The 20453-nt window shown below is 33.7% G+C and overlaps 1 protein-coding gene across 17 annotated transcripts in view; it reads left to right on the forward strand.

Moving 5' to 3' along the window:
* Nucleotides 1-20453, forward strand: part of EMSY (EMSY transcriptional repressor, BRCA2 interacting) — a 76176-nt gene that overhangs the window by 25459 nt on the left and 30264 nt on the right. For all 17 annotated transcript variants that reach the window (XM_045508932.2, XM_045508933.2, XM_045508926.2 and 14 more), the window contains 4 exons: nt 793-1069; nt 11247-11501; nt 14542-14691; nt 17339-17509. In XM_045508932.2, the coding sequence (XP_045364888.1) occupies nt 793-1069; nt 11247-11501; nt 14542-14691; nt 17339-17509 (853 nt within the window). The remainder of the gene's footprint in view (nt 1-792; nt 1070-11246; nt 11502-14541; nt 14692-17338; nt 17510-20453) is intronic.

Raw genomic sequence — 20453 nt, forward strand, 5'->3', positions numbered from 1 at the left:
TTCCCCGAATCTGCCTTCTACTACTCTCTACCTTATAAATTCCAATCCTGTTCAGTAGGTCCTTCAACTTTTATGAACATACCAAGCTTGCTTCTGCCTCAGAGCCTTTAAATTTGCTGCTCCCCATGCCATTGAATGTTCTTGTTCTTCCTCTAGGTAGCAACATGATTCACACACCTACTTCTAGTTTCTGCTCACATGTCACCTTAACAGAGAGCTCTTCATTGAACAGTTTATTAAAAAAATACATCACTCCCATTTTCTTTTATTTCCTACCATGCTTTATTGTCTCTTCCATTTATCTCTACATGACATATATTTACTTTTTTGTTTTGTTTTTCTCCCCCTACTAGAATGTAGCTTCATGAAAATAGGAACTTTTGTCTGTTTTGTTCATTGTTCATTCCACTATCCCCAGCATCTAGAACCATGCCTGGCACATAGTAGATGCTCAACAAATATTTATAAGTGAATGACTATCCAAATTATTTTCTAGGCAAATTGTGCCAATTTGTACTCCCTAAGTGGTACATTGAAATGCTTACTTTGCTGTATCTTGTACAGCATTGAATGTTTCTTTTAAAATGTATGGTTGGTAAAAATTGTTTCTTTTAAATACATTTTGATAATTACCAGTAAAGGAAAGCTTTCGTTTATTTTTAGTTATAAATTTCTTTTTCTTGAATTGCTTTATCATGTTTCATAAACTGATTTTGAATTGTATAGAACAATGAATCTAGGTACATTAGGATATAGTAGGTACATGAAAATAACTTATTTTACCTTCCTTAGGTTATCATAGTGACCACATCACCAAGTTCAACCTTCGTGCCCAACATTCTCTCCAAATCCCATAACTATGCAGCAGTCACTAAGCTTGTACCAACATCAGTCATTGCTTCCACAACCCAGAAGCCACCAGTGGTTATAACTGCTTCACAGTCCTCTCTGGTCAGTAGTAGCAGCAGTGGCAGCAGCAGTTCTACACCATCACCTATTCCTAATACAGTTGCAGTAACAGCTGTGGTTTCTTCCACACCGTCTGTGGTCATGTCAACAGTAGCACAAGGTAAGTGGTGATTCACCACATAATTCTGTCCCTGTGGTATATGGGAATTTTGAAGAAAACTTTGTGGGTGTGTTTTTCTGCTTTGAGTGTGAAGGTCCTGACTGTTATGTCAGAGATTACCACTTCCCCTCCCCTAGTTTGAGATTGTGAAGATAGTGGTTTTCTCAGTTTTCTTATATTAATATGCTTACTGTAAGATTTTTTTCAAATGTACAGTACCTAGTCACCTAAGCAATTAACATTCACAAAATGCAGGTTAAATCTTGTCACAACAAATTTCAAAGGCATATACAAATATCTTTAATGTAATGAAATTTTTCAGTGAGAAACTTGACATTATTTTACTACAGGTTCTTCAGAAAAAACATTAAGTAGACAACCTCTTCAAAGTAAGTGACCCAGTGATAAGAAGTAGTGAGAAGAGGATGATTTCAAGGACATGCCATTCACCTTTTCTTCAGTCTCCTGTATTTTCTGTGTGGGTGGATGATGGGAGGTATTGATTGGAACTGAGGCTGAACTAAAGGACAGTTGCTGCTTAATAGCAGAGGAAAGGAAATGTGGGAACCTCAGTTCCATGTTAGCTTAATTCTCTTGAGCTCTCTACTATATCTTTGTGTTCCCTCGTAGAAAAGGCAAGTAGCACACTGTTAGAATTTTCTTTTTACAATGTTGTTAAGTGCTAAGATGGGAATCAGAGGGAACTATTTAATATACCTATGGTCATAGTCTATCAGAGAGAGCTTGAAAGCTATATAGAACAATATTTAGTACTTTTTTCCCTCAATGAATTTTACTTGCATTATGTATAGCTTAAGATAGACCAGGACTTGGAAATATCCTAGTTTGTGAACTAGTAGTGAATGCAGACAGTGTTTTTCATAATTGCTTTAGTGAGTTTAGTGTATTCCATATAACTTTGTTAGCAAGGAATAAGTTACATAAGATGCAGATGTGGTCAGTATTCCCTCACTCGATAGGTCTCATTGGCAGAATGTGACAGCATCTGTCATTTTCTGCCTCTAATACCCATTTAATGTCTCAATGACAGGAAATAACATGCTTGAAATTTTATTTGTTACCTTAAAGTTTAAAAAGTTAAAAAAACTATTCCAATCTTTCTGTGTAGCAGTAAACTATAATATAGTATTATTAAAAATAGAAATGATTTTTATATAGAAAGTCTGTATAGATGTTGGTTGCAAACATGATCCAAATTCACCACTTCACAATTTGAAGGTGAGAAAAGGAAAGACCACCTGTTTCCTTACCTTACTGACCCCTGTATCAAAACTGTCACCCATTGATAGTTGTTTTTCCACTTCTAATAATCGTTACACTGTTTGCTGCAGTGTTACTGTTTAGGGTTACTGTTCTTCTGAGGAAAATGTTATTATTTGAGATAAGACGGGTATTTCTCTTGGTTACTAATGAAATAACTTTAGGCAAAATGAATATTCCATGCTTCTGGTTTTCATTCTTAATTTTCTCCAAGTGTCTTCTGAATCTCTTGGGAACTTATGACTTCCTTATTTTCTCCTTTGCTTCTTAGCATCCTGTATCTCTTTGAGCTTTAAGTCACTTTAGGAGTGCTAGACAAGACATCACAGAGATTTCTTGTAAATTCACTGGAATTCAGTAGAGCATGAGCGATGTAAAAGTAAAGTATCTGAATGTAGATACTCAAGGAAACTATATGATTATTTTGAGAGATTTAATTTAGATATTGTAAGTGCTAAGAAATTAAGGTATTTTCTTTTAAAAAAGGTAAATCTTACTGGAAGTGGTAATATATAAACTGCAGTTGTGATTCTGACTGCAAGGCTTCTTTATCAGCTCCTGTGTGGGAACATAGGGGACAAGGGCATTCAGTGTCTGCTTCTGCTGGGGACTAGAGACACTGTTTTAGAGCTGATATATCTATCTCTGGTTATTCTTGTAGGGGCAGCTGGTGGTACGGGTGAAGAGTCTTAGTAGCGGTAACTTGGTGGGTGATTCCATGTTTATAAGTGTAGAGATGGTTCCAAAGATAGGGAGTAATGTGTGGTTGTTCATGCTGTGGGAAGAGAAAGGAACTCAATATTTGAAATATGGGAAGTCTTAAATTCTACCAATTAGAACGGTTATTCTGAATTGGTCATCTACAGAACAGGATAATTGAAAATTTTTATTATGGAAAATTCCAAACATGCATAAGTAGAATAATAAAATGAACCCCCATGTGCCCATTATTCAGCTTCAGGGATGAGTAACACATGGTCAATTTTGTTTCATCTGTACCTGCTATTTTTCTATATTAACTCTGACGTGGAATGTTTTGAAGCAAATCCCAAATACCATGTAATTTCAGCTATAAATACCTCAGAATGTATCACAACTCACAGTACCATTCTCACACCTAGAATTTTTAGCAATAACTTCTACATATAGTAAAATAGTAGCTGAATTTCCTTGATCATATTGTAAAATTTAAAAAAATTAAGATCTTGATAAGATCTATACATTAATTGATATGGCTATGTCTTTATTAACTTATAGGTCTCTCTTCCTTTTTTCCCCCCTCTTTTTGCAAATTGTTTGTTGAAGAAATTGGTCATTTTTCCTGAAAGTTTCCCGTAGTCTGGATTTTGCTGATTTTAATTCCCGTGGTGTGGTTTAACAAGTTCTCCTGCTCCATATATTTCCATAAAACTGGTAGTTAAATCAAGAAACTTGATCAGATTCAAGTCTGATTGTTTTTGGACATAGGGGGAATGAACATTTTATAAGTGGTAGTCCTGTTGTGTACTTATAAGTGCACATGTGTACTTCCTTTTGCATCATTTTATGATGCACATAATTCCTGGTTTCTTGCTAATGATACTAACATTAATCAGTAGATACAAGTATTACCAAATGTTTTTATAGCTATTGATAACTTTTACCTGTATCTTTATTTTACTGGTAATTGCAAAATGAATTTTGTCTTTATTTTCTTCATTTATTAGCTGGAATTCTTAAAGCACTTTCCTTATTACCGTAGATAACCCTGAGGTATAATTCATATAGGAAAAGCAGGATGAGTGCTGGATTGTTCCCTTTTATTTATATGTTTTCAGATAATGACTTGGTTCAGTGATCAATGAGAGTTTTGTTCCCCATATCATTAAGATTTTAGATATCTGTCAATCCATTGCAGATACTCTTTTGGTGCTCAAATTGTCCAGTCTGTTACAGTGAGAGCCTCTGCAAGTTGGCTCCTAAATTCTTTTGACACAACCAAGTTAGTTCTTAATAGCTTCTTTGTTTTGTGGTATGACATATTGTTCCTGTTCATCTTGTACACTACAATCTGGGGACCATGGTGATGGTCATTGCTACAGCATTAGTTATAGTTCCTAAAGCTTTTCTGTGGACAGAGCTAGAGTCCTTTTTTATCAAGGAAGAAGTATACCATCATCCTGGTATTACTCAATTCCAATTTAAAGTTATGTTTTTTATTTCTTTGTTCTTCTGTTTGTCTAATTGTGCCTTTTCTTCCTCTTATATTGAAAATCATGGTTTCTAACAATTAATAAAATTATATATTTGATTTACCCTGTAATGTATAATAGTTTCAAAATTAAAAAGAAACAATATGACAACTAACAATATAATTGCTTAACAGAATTTAAGATTTTGATATGGTCCTTTTGGTTCTTAGGGTATTCCCACTAAGGATATACAGTCAAATTACTATATTTTAAAGTCACTTGAAATAAGTTTTTTCTCTTTGGTTAAGCTCTAATTTGGTATACAGTTAAGTTAGTTTGTTTAATTTTGTTTTTTTTTTTTATGAATTGCATTGAAAAAAATTTTAATCTAATTTTATTCATAATTACATAAAATATTTATGTAGTTCCAAAGTCAAACCCACAAGATGTGTTCTGAGAAGTCAGCCTTTGATCTACAGTTTTGTCTTTCCCTGATAGATAACCTTTCTTTTGATTAGTTTTTAAATTTATCCTTTAATTTTTTTAAATATTTTGTATGTATTTTATTTTTCCCTTTTTCTTAGATAAAAGGTAACATAATATACTCACTGCTCTGCATTTTACTGTTTGGAAGGGATAATTTTTCATTTGTGGTTATGAGTCTGGGGCAGATAATACGGAAAAAGGTGAGAGTTGAAATGTGTTTTGTGCATATAGAAAGAAATAATTTATTTTAGATGACCACTTCATATTTGATTCTTCCCTTTTTTCTCCCTCTAGATTGAATATTTATCAGACTAGAAGTTGTAAATAGCCTTTTTTCTTATCTCTTAAGTCCATTTGATTCTTCTTGTTCCTCATTAACCAAAGAATTGGGGGGGGCTATTGTTTATTACTCAGGTGGATTACTATGCCTTTTCTATGTTTTATTCTGTCTGTTTCTCAGATAAATCCTATTGCCATTGTCTTTACTCATTTGGTGGGAGAAATTTCTTTCATCTTGTTCTTCTCACATTTTTTTATGAACTTGATGGAGTATTTTACCCAATATTGTGACAGTCTTCTGCTCATCTTTTATTTTCCCTTCTTGACCTCGCTTCAGCCTAATACAGTGCTTCCTATTGCATAGTATCCACTAGTACTCCTGTTCTCATCACTGTATTTATTTTCCTTAGTCTCTCCCTAAATGCAATTCCTGTTTTTCATTTCTGTTTCATGAAATCCCCCAACCCTATCAATTCAAATGTGTCCTCATTTAGTATCCAAGTTTTTTAAAACCTAAAAGTATTAGCGGATTAAATAATTTAGAGAACAGTAGAGAACAAAATTCTGTCAATAATCTAACCACTCCATCACAGTAGCACTTTCCATTTTACATATTACTGCCTTTTTACCTGTGTGAATAATATTTTTTATTTATTTGGAATAAAAAAATCTGTATTCTTTTTGATATCATACTTCAAGTAACATTGCTTCATTAGCATTCTTCTGTTTTTCTATAGTTATCCTAATTATTTTCAGTGCTGTTTAATATTTGTTACTATTGCATAATTCATTAAAATTATTCCCTTAATGTTGGATTGAGTATTTCCAGGTTTTACTATTATAGATTTAACTATGGTGAACATCTTTGTGAATTTAATTGAGCCCTCTATTTTCTTAGACCCAGCTCTCGGAGCAAGATTACTAAATTAGGGGGTTGGAATTTTTTTTAGAGTTTGCTAAATGTCATATTTTAGTTCCCTGAACTATTATCATCTTGAAATATTTTGGTAGTGTGTGTCCACTACTAAGTCCTTGTTCTCTTGTTTACAAAAAAGGTGAGGAGTATAATTTCTAGGATTGAAAAAATTTTTGGATGTCATCCTATTTAACTAGTCAGTTATTTAGTACCTGATTTTTTCCCCTTTAATCTCTATGGGTATAAGGCAAAACACATGTAATTTTCTACAGTTACGTATCTTCTTTCCCCTTCACTTACATGACTTTGTTTTTTGATGTCTTTTGAGTTACATTCTTTCTCTAGGGTTCATGTTAAAATTCTAAACTGTTTCATATTTATTCAAAATTACTAGTGTAGCCTGAACTGTATGTAATTCCTCCAAATATGGACTACTACGTGTGCTTTGGTGTTTTTCACAGCAACCTGTATTCTTTTTGGCATTCAAATATGTAATAAATTGTTACAGAGCCCCTAAATCTAAATTGAATTGCAAAATGTGATGAGTAATTGAATGACTCTACATAAATCTGCATTGACTGGTGGTTGATTTTTAACAAGAAGAAAATTTACTGTCTCACAAAACCAAAAGTCTGGAAGCAAGGAAGTTCCTGTTAAGTTATACAGTAGCTCACTGGAGCCATCAGGGAGTTTATTTTTGCCTTTCTTCTGTGCTTTCCCTGTTGTATCAGCTTTTCCCCCAAGTACCTCCCATCATGGTTAGAAGATGAGTATAGCAGTTTTATGTATTACATCCAGATGTAAGAACAGGCACAGGAAGAAGAAACAATACCTTCTGTGGATCTCTCTTAGGAAAGAGAAAAACTTTCCCACCCAAAAGTCCCCAGGAGAAAGTTCCCCTCATGTCTTTTTTGGCCACAACTGTGTCGTATACCCCAGCCTAAACTAGTCTCTGGCAAAAGGAATGAGTCCACCATGACTGGCTTAGATCAATTAGGAATTGCCCTGTAGGGCTGGCTTGGGACCAGACTCCCCCAAAGTATATGCCAGTGACCAGGATCCTTTGGGGGAGAAATGGGGTTCTGTTAGGAAGAAGGGCAGAGGAGAGAGAAAATTAGTCAGGCAACTAAGAATGTATGCTGCATTAGATTATTTTAATAAATGGTTTTAGAAAGTTGACTTTACGTTTATTTTTATGCATGTCAGTGAGATTAGATTGGTGGATAGAATTGTTCAGATTATCCTTTTTTTTGGTCTACTTGTATTAGTTATTGAGAGGAGTGTAAAAATCTCCAGCTATAATTGTAGCTTTGTACATTTCTCCCTTTGTCAGTTTTTGTCTCGTGTATTTTGAGCTCTTTTATTAAATGCATGCATGTTTAGGATTGTTGTATCTTCTTGATGAATTGACTTCCTTTTCATTATGAAACATTGCTCTTTTTCTCTGGTTATACTCCTTATTTTGATGTTTACCTTTTCTGATATTAATGTTGCTACTCCAACTTTCTTATAATTAGCATTTGCATGATATTTTTCACCTGTTTACTTTTAACCCGTCTGTACCTTTGTATTTAAAATGCATCTCTTATGCACATTGTATAGTTAGGGCTTACTTTTTTTTATCAGTCCAACCATCTTTGCCTTTTAACTGTTTAGTCCTTTTATATGTAATGTAATTATCAATATGATTGAGTTTAAATCTGCTATCTTGATGTGTTTTTTGTCTTCTCTATTATCTGTTTCCTTTCCACACCCTTTTCCTGTCTTCTTTTGTTGCATTTGTTGAGTTTTTTAAGAAAAAGGATTCCATTTTATCCTTCTTCCATTGTCTTATACTTTTTTTTTTTTAATAGTTGCTCTAAGGTAGGGTTCTCAACCTCCACGTATGGATATTTTGGACAAGATAATTCTTTATTATGAGGAGCTGACTTGTGCATTGTAGGATGCTCAGCAGCATTCCTGATGTTGACCTACTAGATACCAGTAGCACACTCTCCTGTCATGACAATGAAAAATATCTCTAGTGATTGCCAAATATCTGGGGATGAAAGGGAGGACAAAATTGCCCTTGGTTGAGATCTCAGCACTAGAACTTACATTGTACATTTTTAGTCTGTAACAGTCTGTCTTCATGTAATATACCACTTTCCATATTGTGTTAGGAATGTACACTTCTGTTTCCTCTCTCTCCTTGTGCTACGTTGTCACACATTTTAATTATATATGTTGTAAACCCCACATTGCATTGCTCTTTCTTTTGTTTTGAACTGTCAATTTTCTTTTAAAGAAATTACAAAAAAGAGGGAGAAAAAAATTTTATATTTGTCAATCTTATCTTGTACTTTTCCTACTCCAGTCCTTGGATCAGCCATTTCTCCAAGGAGCCCTGATTCCTTTTAGTGGAAAATGATAATTAGAAGAGAATCTGGGTGCTTGATATGATCATTGCTAGGAGGGGTGTGCGTGTGTCTTCATGTACATTTGTACACACACTCACTCACATATTTATATCTATATTTATTTCTATGTTGAAAACTATGGGTCCATACTGATATATCCAGTTTCAAACACTGCTTGTTAATTCTAGTCTTCTCCCTTTCCTCTTCAAAAGTGAAAAACCCAGCTTCCATTAATCTTTCATATACTTAATTATTTTATCAGTGCCCCACTCTGTAACCAGTCTGTCATTGTTGCTGCTGTTGCCTCCACTTCCATGGGGATACTTTCTTCACCCCACTCAGGTTCTGACATCCTGCAGACTTCAACTTTGCCCCACCTGAGTTCTGACACTTTTCCCCAGGTCACCCTTTTTACATGGATGTCTGTCTTACCCTGCTCAACTCTGACACCTGTGCCAAGTCACCTTTTCCACCCAGAAGCCTTCTTCACCTAGTTTGGACTCTGATCCCACCCCTTCCCGTGGACATCCTGCTCAAGCTTTGAGACCCTGTGCTAGGTGGCTGTCATTCATGGAGCCTTTCTTTATTCTACTTGGGTTCTAACTCTACATGTGGCACTGTACCCTGAGGTCCCCTAGCATGTACACCCTTCTTATCCTACTTCGACTCTGACTCACATGCTAGGTCAGTCTCTGCAGTGGGTTCTGACACCCCATGCTTGGCCATTCTTCTCCATAGCCATGTAGTTGTCCGTTGTGCTTTGTATTGCCTGATGGCTTTGGTGCTAAATTGTTTGGGATTTGAAGAGCAAAAGGCTAAGGAAGATTTTTTATTTGTTAAAACAAAAGTAGCATTTATTATAATTTTTAATGATAGATTTATGTGATCATTTGATTGTCTTCTCTGACCTTCCTGAAGGCAGGGACTGTTTCATGGATACAAGAGTTTCCCAAGGATCTAGCATAAAGTATGTGCTCAGTATGTTTTTACTGAATGAATAGAAATGAAGTACTTTAATAAGATTATATAACTATTATGAGTTTATGTGTTAGAGACGTAATCTGAACACAGTTCTCTGATTCTGAAGTCACCCTGACTGCTTTTACATCAGATACTTTTCCTATATAAATAGATACGGAGAATACAGATTACTTAGGAAGTTACCCATGTGCACAATTTACCTCAGTTAATACAAGAGTTTATTATGAATGCAATATAAAGATTAAAATTTTTAAATAGTTTAAAAATAATGTCTTTCACTTGTATAACACTTTATATTCATTGAGTCATAAAATGTTGGTGCCAAAAGGGAGTCCAGAGATAATCTAATTCAGAACAATTAAGCAATATAGCATACGTGTGTCACCAAAATCCTAACATTCAGGGATGGGTGGGGGTGGATGAGGTGGGAGAATGTGTAAGTAATGTGAGTAAGATTTCCAGGTGATTCTGACTATACCTTTTTGTCTTCTGTCAAAGTATTCCTCAATCTGTGATTTTACCTGATCCATTCAGCAACCCTTAGAGACTTATAGGGCAAGGAAAATTCAGCAAATGGAAAAGCTGAGGCCCAGAGAGTCAGAGTGAATTCTCAAGGTTTCTTCTTCATCTTTATTATTCTCCAGAAATATTTTACATAAAAATGTGATTTTATTTAAAAATTCTTCTATAATGCAATGTAATTGTCATAGTGGGGGTGTGGTGGAGGAAGGTATGAAAGCCTATTTTGATAATTAGAAATTGATAACTAGGCTATTAATTTATCAGTTTCTTTTCATTGTTTCAGCAATGCTCAACAAGTTGATATGGTGAGTTATAGTCTAGGTTCTTTCTGTTAGGAGTATTAATTAATTTGCAGATAATAGTCCTATTGTGTGGTTATGAACTGTAAGAAGATTACTGATTAAAAATCTGGGAGAGGGAAAAATTTCTCTCAAGTTCATACATCTTTTGTGAAAATTATTGGTACTCACTACCTATGCATGCTTGCTTGTAAAGTATTGCATTGAAAAGAGATTCCTTAAAACTTTACATCATGAGAATTTTTTTGCTGTGGATGTATTGAGTATATGCACTTGTAACTTTTCACATGATTATTTAATGACCCAGTTAGAGTTCTCAAGAAAGGGCTTTATAGATTATTGGAAATGAGCTATAGAAAAGCTACTTTGCCATGCTAAATAATTCAAAAGATGAATGTTTCAGTGTGAATTATTTTATCTAGTGCCATGTTTAAATTGGCTCATTTGAACTTGAAAAGTAATAGTCGAAAAACTATCAAATAAGATTCAAAACTTAGTTTGCTTTGTTCTTTTATGTACATTGAGAACCTTTATTTTCTAAAGAAAAATCTGTTGAGAGACATGTGTGAGAACATCCTGCCTGATACTTTGTTTCTTTTGATTAAACCCTTCAAGGGAGAATCAGTTTTTTAAGTGTTAGAGCAATGAAGCCTCCCTTGCAAAGTTTGAGGACTTAGATATCAAGTATGTGAAATACGATACAAATTATATCTGACACTAGGTGCTTAATAATCATTGTTTTTCTTGATTTACCTAGTCCTAAACTATTACCTACTGTAATAACCAGAAGTAACTTTAATTATGCTTTACTATTAAATTTTCTTTTCCTTTACACTTCTATAGGTGTATCCACGTCAGCAATCAAAATGGCATCGACCAGACTTCCTTCCCCCAAAAGCTTAGTGGGTGCCCCAACTCAGATTCTTGCACAGTTTCCTAAACAGCATCAGCAGTCTCCTAAGCAGCAGTTACATCAAGTGCAGCCACAGACACAGCAACAGGTGGCCCAGCCTTCTCCAGTGTCTCATCAGCCACAGCCTCAGCAATCTCCCCTGCCACCTGGTATCAAGCCTACCATTCAGATCAAACAGGAGTCAGGTACGTGGAAAATATTTACAAGAGATTCTTCCCTGATCACCAGTTCTCTGAAGATTGCAATATATATGGATTACTTCTGTATATGAGTTCCTCAAGCACCAGTTTTAATCCCAAGATGTATTTTGACTCCCTCCTGTGGGGAGTATTTAGATAGACAGAACTGCTGATGCTTGGGAATAATAGAGAAGGGAGAAAAAGCAGCTTGCACAGCAGGAAGAGATATTTTCAAAGAACTCTCAGGAGAGATAAAGCTGAGGAAACAAACCCAGATTTTAGAAATATACTCTGGAGCCCACTGGGGTTACAGGAAGTGGGCAGTGGAAAAATTAGTCTGAGGAGTCTTATGTTAGAGGCCATATTATGACTTTGGCATAAATTTGTCATAGGCAGAGGTGCTAAGATTAAAAGACGTTGTATACAGTGAAGATGTTTGTACTATAACAATTTAGCAGTTTATTGAAAACATCTCTAACATCTCAGAGGTAGGAGTCAATTACTGTAAATTATTGAATCATAAAAGTATTAAATTAAAGGCAGGTAGAATGGAGGCTTAGATACAGGGAGATTAAAAAGCCTCTTAACATCCTTAATATCTTTAAAAAAAGAAAATGGATTTTTCCCCCTCCATTGAATCTGGATTTCATTTGGTGGTAGACATTTTCAGTTTCGTTTTGTTTTTTTGATAGGAACTTCTTTTGGGGGGGTGTAATTGACATATGATGTTGTATTAGTTTCAGGTGTAACATAATGATTTGATATATGTATATATTATAAAATGATTACCACAGTAAGTTATCATCCATCACCACACCTAGTTACAGTTTTTTTCTTGTGATGAAAATGTTGATTCACAGATATGTGCAACCATCACCACAGTTGATTTTAGAACATTTTCCTCACTTTCAAAAGAAACCCTGTACCATTTAGCTATCATTCCCTGCTTGCCATGACAACCTCTCCAGCCTTAAGCAACTGCTAATCTACTTTCTGTGTCTAGATTTTTATATTCTGGATTTTCATATGAGTAGAATCATATAATATATGATCTTTTGTGACTGGCTTCTTTCACATAATGATATTTTCAAGATTCATCCATCTTGTAGCATACATTAGTACTTTCACTCCTTTTTATGGCCAAATAATATTTCACATTTTGTTTATCTGTTTGTCTGTTGATGTACATATGGATTGTTTCCACCTTTGGATATTATGATTAATTCTGTGGAAAACATTTGTATTTAAGTTTTGAGGTATTCAGTTCTTTTGTGTGAATACCTAAGAGTGGAATTGCCAAGTTGTATGGTAACTTTGTGTTTAATTGTTTGAGAAACTGCTATGCTGTTTTCCAAAATGGCTGCACCATTTTACATTTCCACCAGCAATGTATGAGGGTTCCAATTTCTCCACATCCTTTCTAATGCTTGTTAGCTTCTGACTTTTTGATTCTAGCAAGCCTTGTTTGTGTGAAGTGGTATTTCATTGTGGTTTTGATTTGCATTTCTCTGAACACTAATGATGTTGAACATCTTTTCATGTGCTTCTTGGCCCTTTATATATCTTCCTTGGAGAAATGTTTGTTTATATCCTTTGCCTACTTTCTAATTAGGTTGTCTTTTTATTATTGAATTGTAAGAGTTCTTAAAATATATATATCTTTTAGACATTAAATCGTTATCAGATACCTGAATTGCGATTATTTCCTCCCATTCTGTGGGATGTCTTTTCACTTTCTTGATGATGTCCATTGAAGCACAAAAGTTTTTAATTTTGGTGATGTACAATTTACTTTTTCTTTTGTTGCTTGTGTTTTTGGTATCTTATTTAAGAATCTTTTACCAAATCCCAGGTCATAAAGATTTATCCCTATTTTTCCCTAAGAATTTGATAGTTTTACTTCTTGAATTTAAGTATTTAACCTATTTTGAATTACTTTTATTATGATATGAAGTAAGGATCCCACTTTATTCTTTTGCATAATTCTTCAGTTGTCCTAGAACCATTTGTTGAGAAGACTATTTTCCCCCATTGAATGATCTCAGCACTCTTGTTGAAAATCCACTGACCACGTGTATGACTTTATTTCTGGACTCTCAATTTAAAATTATCTACGGCTATTAAATAAATAGATTTGTTTGCTTCCTAATGTCTTAACCTAAATCACCACCCAAAAAAGTAATAAAATTTTTAGTTGTCTCTGAAAACATATTCTATCCCATGAATTATTTCAGTAAAGTTTAGTGGGGGGAAAGTGTTGCCAAAAATTTCCTTCCTTAGTTAACAATTATTAGTACTTAAATTTGTAGTTAGCAAGAGAGATTTCTTTTAAATGGGCATCTTACATTTGGAAGGTCAATGTAACAGTTACAACATTTAAATGAAAATTTTGAAAAATGTAAAAAAAATTATAACATCACTACCCTAACATTTTAATTTTATTTGTACATATTACCTTCCATTTCTTCTTCACATGCATATTTTATGTAGGTGCAAGAATAGTGTATCCTTTATTTTTATTTGACAAAATGAGCTACTAAAATACTTTTAAGGCAATTTAAAAATAAAGGTTCAAAAAGAAAATGTCCTTGCTCCTTATAGTTTTAAGAGGTTAGAGAAATCGTTGGTATAATTGCGAATATGTAAAAGCTACATTAACTTTTGTTTTTGACTTCTTACCCTAATCCTTTCATCCCAAGTATTTGCATGGAACACAGATTGCTTACTTGTCTGTCAATGTTCAGGTCAATGGCTAATTCATTTGAAGGCTCTTGTATGACGTGATTATAGTCAAAAGGAAAAAAATTGTTTTTCACTGAGAACTTGTTAATAGCTTCTGTAGTGTTTTAATTATATTCCTGAATGAGAGAAATTAGGAAAGATAGAAATTTGAGGAATAAAAGTTTAAAAAGTTTCATTAGTATGAAAAAAGCTTCTCTTTAGACTTTACTCAGTAAATGCATGTAAATGCTGCCCTCTTGGGTTGGTATAAGGCACATGTTATTAAAAATAATTTGTACTGAGATTTATTTTTCTTCTTTCAAAGGTGTTAAAATCATCACACAACAAGTTCAACCAAGTAAAATATTACCCAAACCAGTGACAGCAACTCTGCCCACCAGTAGCAATTCCCCTATTATGGTGGTTAGCAGTAATGGTGCAATTATGACAACTAAACTGGTAACCACTCCTACTGGTAAGTTTTCTTGAGCATCAGTCCATTCATTCATCATATATTCATTGAATAATTTCTCTGTACCAGCAATGTGCTTGACACTGGGGATATTGAAATTAAAACATAATTCTTCAAAGAGGCCTTTCATGACTTTTCCCTCCCCTTCCCAACTAAAATTAGCTCTTTCCTATTGTCACAGTCCTCTTCTTTTCCTTTATGTTACATACTACAGTTTCTAATTATTTAGCTACTTGTTTGTTGATTTTTTTTTCATGTTCACCTTATTAGATCATGGGCTTCATGAGGATAAGGGACCATGTCTGTTTTATTCACCATATATGTGTAGAGCTGGTCTGTAAGTAGGCATTTAATCAAGTTTTGTTGAGTGAATGAAAACACAGTCCCAGCCCACGAGTGTCTCACTCTGATGAGGTTGAGAGTCTGTATCACAATTACAGTGTGGTAAGCATTACTCAGGCCGAGAGAAGCGCAGGATGCCATTTTACAGATATGAGAGCAACTAGGTTGTGCCAGTGTAGAACATTTAAAATAGTACCACCTTTTGTGACCTTGAGCAGTTTAATTCTTCTCAGTCTTTTCCCTTGTCTATTTCAATGTGATAATAATACCTATACCATAAGGTTATTGTAAGTATCATATGAAATCAGGCATATAAAATTCCCAGCCAAGTGCTCAGTAGCTATTACTATTAATATTAGAATTAGCCATTACTATTTTTTTTTATTTGTATAACTCTTACCAAACTTTTTAAAGAGGGCCAGATTTAGATGATACAATCTAAAGACTGTAACCTGATTTCTGTCTCAAGTTCATAAGCTATCATCTGTTGGCCAGTATGTAAAGGTGTGTATAAACATTACCCTTAATCTCCCTTAGACTTTTAAGATCTCCGTTTTCAGCGACAAAATAGACTTACATTAAGCAAATTGCTAAAAGTCACACAGCCAATAAAAGGCAAAGTGGGATTTGAATCCAGATCTGCTTTTTTTTTTAAATGTGGTAAAATATAGATTACATGAAACTTACCATTTTCATCATTTAAAAAATTATTTATTTGAGGAGGGAGGCATTTAGGTTTATTTTATTTATTTATTTATTTATTTATTTATTTATTTATTTATTTATTTATTTATGATTTTTAAGTATACAGTTTCATTGGCATTAAGTACATTCACACTGCTTTGCAGCCATTACCACCATCTAGCCCCAGAAATTTTTTCATTTTCCCAAACTGAAACTCTGTACCTATTAAACAGTAACTCTCCATTCTACCTTTCTCCAGTCCCTGGCCACCACCACCACCATTCTTTCTGTCTTTATGCAAAGCCTGTGCTTTAAAAATACTATTATTCTTGTGTTAAATCCGTCATACTTTACCCGAAACTTTTCTCCATTTGGTACAAAGATAGTAGTATAATGTAGATATGATTCCTCATATTGGGGAAGGGTAGTGAAAAATAATGATGTGTCTGTGCTTATGTATCTATACTAGAATAAGTGTTTCTAATTTTAAAACAAAAGCTCAAGTTGAAAGATTTTTCAGTTATAATTAACTGATTCAAACTATGTATCTTTACAGCATTTTTGCTTTGCACTAGATTTTTTTTTCCAATTCAGATATATGTTTGTAATTTAAACTAATCTACTTGATGTTCTTTCTCTTCTCCCTTTTTTGGGTAGTGATTGAATTTTAAAACGGTGACTACTAACTTGCTAAAAGCATTTTTGGGGGGAGGGGGCCATTGAAAATGGTTATCTTGGTGACCTGAATCTAATTATCATGAAAAAAATTTTTCCAGTTGAAGGAATTGTTATCTGAGTTGTCTTCATTCTCCCCAAGTCTAATAGTTCTTAGCTTAGCAGTAGTATTTGAGTTACCGGATTTGTAAGAAATACAGTAGACTCATCTGGTTAATTTTTAATTCCTATTTGGGGAAAGAAAAAAGTCCTAGAAATAATGGGGAAGAGTGTAAAATCCTTTGAGAGATATGAAGAAAAATATTCTAACAGGTCAGTTAAAGTTGAGGAAATATGTAAATAGTGAACTTTTTAGGCTAAAAAGAAATATTCCTGGCAACTCTTGGCAGCTTCAACTTTAATGTCTCGTAAAATGATGGAATAAGTCTTTAAAAGATGGAAATATATTTAGAGGGTAGCAGAGTATAAAACAGTAAAAGTTTATAAAACTAGGCAAACAATATACTGCCTTATTTGCTGAGTGCTGACTTGGGTTTGGCACTGAGACAGCATAAAACAGATGCAGAGACCTCGAAATCTATAACAGAAATATCTAAAATGCTCTGGCAGGAAAGATGATTAAATTTAAGTTTCTTTTGGCATAAAACTAGTGGAAGAAGGGTAGTGGAAGAAGGGAACAGAGTTAGTTATACTTTTTCTTGGGGTTAGTAATTTGATGCAACACATCACAAAATTTTATGTGTAAAATTAATTCAAATTGAGTTGGCTGTAGTTCTTGCTATGTGCATTGAAAACTGGCTGTAAATTGTTACTTAATGTCTTGACACCTTGAAATTCCATTTTCAAGTTAAAGCAATGTACATTACATTGAATGATAGTTAAACTGTATAAATTGTCATTCTTCTATAAGTAATGACAAGTTTTTCTCTTGGCTTTCCCCTTTTTATAGGCACGCAGGCAACCTATACCCGACCAACAATGAGCCCATCTATAGGTCGGATGGCTGCAACCCCTGGAGCTGCAACCTATGTGAAAACTACCAGTGGTAGCATCATTACAGTAGTACCCAAATCATTAGCTACCTTGGGGGGCAAGATAATTAGCAGTAATATAGTTTCTGGTAGGTATATCTGAAATATGTTAAAGGTATAGTTGACCAGTAAGAGGAAAAAACATTTCACCATTGAAGCATTCTGTTTGATCTCAGTTTTCTGTTTAGAAATCTGCAGCTTTATTTTTAGGCCTGGTGTTAATGTATAGTGTTTTAGTTCTAGTATTAAATCTTCACATGTTGAGCTTTTGAGAGTTTTAAAATAGAAAGAACATTTAGTTGCTTTTAATCAGAATAGAAAGATTATGGTTTACATTAGCATAGAGATTTTTCATTTACAAAGTATTCTCTCATTTATCAATTCATTCATACTTTATAACTCTGAAATTGTTGGTATTATCCCCAGTTTACAGTTACAGACATATTTCAGTTTTGAGAGATAAAATTGACTGTCCAAAACTACCCAAGCTAGATAGTGGAAGAACTAGTATCTATTTGTCTAAAGATGTTTGAGGGACCATATCTCATAATTTCAATTACTAATGTCACTTTAGCTTATTAAAAATAAAAATACTTGAATATTTTAATTTGCTTTTCACCATTTATATTGACTATTTTACTTTTATAAAATGTTTTACTCAGGTAATGAAGGCTAATATTTATTAGTATTTTGGAACCTTACCTGGTTTTTATTGGCTCATTAATTCCTGCAGTATTTGGGTTGTGTACCCTGAAGTGGAATGTGAACATGGCATCCATTTTCATTGATTATTATTTTTTAATTAAAATGATGTAAATAATCTCTGACCAAGCAAGCCCTATGGACTTTAGCTGTCTACCATTTTTGTAGACTAGCTGTATTTTGTATGCCCCAGGTGAGTTGTTCTAACATTTTAAAATGAAGGAATTGAAGTTCCTGGCGGTAATATGATGTTGCTGATAACTGAAGGAGTGAAAAAAAAAAACAAAGCAAGACATGGTATTGGCATAAAGCACTATATTTAAAGCTGCTAATTTTGGCTCTACTTTTTAAGTGTAAGTGAGAAAATCTGATGTTTGCCAAACTGAGGAGGGTGAAACCAGTAGGGAAAGAATCATCATACTCCAGCTTTGAAGAGGATATTTTAAATAACACAGTTAAAACTCAAAATTATAATTTATTACCTGACAATGCCTTTAAATAGTATAGAGCACATACTTAAACATTTTTCAAAAAGTAATCCTGTTTTTTATAGTGTGCAGCTTTTTATGACCATAGGGGTTTTTCTTTACTTATGTATGAGTTCGTAATACCATGTAGCTTGAAGGCATGTCTGTATGTCATGAAGCCTCTGTTTTCATACTTTATTTCGGATTTAGCTGCTTTGTATGAGGTTAGAGCAATACAAGCAAGCACATTTTCCTAGAAGCAGAGGTGGTGAGATGTGTACCCTATACATGTATACATTTTATCCATCTTTCTTTTTAAATATAAAGCAACTCATGGTTAGTTGCCATTTCAAGTGTATGGGTATACAGAAGAGCTCTTGAACTTTTCCAGGACTATAGAATATACTAGGCACACAGTTGAAACAGCTTTTATTCATTGCATGGAGCTCACTTTGCCTCTACCTCTACTTCACTATTATTCTTTTATTCTAAACACTTTTATTCTTTTATTCTAAAGAACTTGTAAAGAAACATTTTTATTGTAAACACTTTTATTCTAAAGAACTTCTCTCATTTCTAACTGCTTTAAATTGATCCTTATGTAACATATCAATATTCTTTATAAAGACAGTTTTCATATTTTATAAGATTCTTGTTCTATGATACTAGGGATCATAGGTTAGTTTATTAGTATTTTTCAATCCCTGGCTGTCTTTTCACAGTGAACTGATAAGTCTGGTTGGATGCATTTAGACAGTTTTCTGCCTTGATCCATGATCAGATGCTGTTCACTAGAGTCCATGTCCCCACCCCACCCCATCCCACGACAAAAAAATAAACGCTTTACTTATAATATACTCAAATACCTATCTGTCAGAATAGACAGCTTTTAAAAAATGATACTTTTCCCTTCATTGTGGAGAATTTGGAAAATACAGAAAGGTACAAAGAAAATTTTAAACCTATACTTTTCACCATTCAGAGAAACATATTTCTGTTAATTCCTTTTTCTATTCATTTTTTGTATAAATGTGTTTGTGTATATATGTATATTTTTAAAATTGATTTGAGATCTAATATAATCACTTTTAATATTTTTTCATATAATAATATTTTTCCATTCCAAAATGTATTTTGATACCCCCCTCCCCACCCCAGATTAATGACTATACAGTGTTCCCTCATGTGATGCTTATTTAGCTATTTAGCTATTTCTTCATTGTTGAATGTTTTAGGTTACTTAACTTTTTGGTCATAAATAATCCTGTGATGAACATCATTATACATAAATTAGCATGTGAAGGTCTTACTTTCCTTGTATAATATCTAGAAGGCAAGTTCATGCTTCCAAAGTGTTTTCTAGAAAGGTCAAGTTTTTCTTTTTATAATATGTGGAAGGCATGATTATTTTTGCGGTTATTTAACTCACATCTTATGGAATCAAATATTTTCTTATATGTGTATATATAGAGAGAATTACCAGATATGTAAGTCTCTTGGTGAGCTTTGTTGAGGACTGGTTGAAAAATTATGTCTATTTTATGCAGAAGATTGGGTACTTCAGAGATGAACTCATTACCTTGATTCTCTGTGACAATGATAAGACTTGATTTTGATTCTCTTGATCTATAGTACAGTGTCCAGGCAAGGAGCGAGTGTTTATATATTTTTTCATTTGTTCATTCATTTACTCATTCTTTGAGCAAAGTAACATATAAATGTTACCCAAGAGATCAAGATTGTTGGCGTGATATAGGAACTGTGAATAGTGTAATCTGGACCAATAAATTTGTGTTCTTTAAGCCTACCTACCATAATACTCAAACTTTTACAGGCATCTTATTTTCGAATAAAAAATCCCTGG

Source organism: Camelus bactrianus, chromosome 10, assembly GCF_048773025.1.
Source record: "Camelus bactrianus isolate YW-2024 breed Bactrian camel chromosome 10, ASM4877302v1, whole genome shotgun sequence".
Taxonomy (NCBI): domain Eukaryota; kingdom Metazoa; phylum Chordata; class Mammalia; order Artiodactyla; family Camelidae; genus Camelus; species Camelus bactrianus.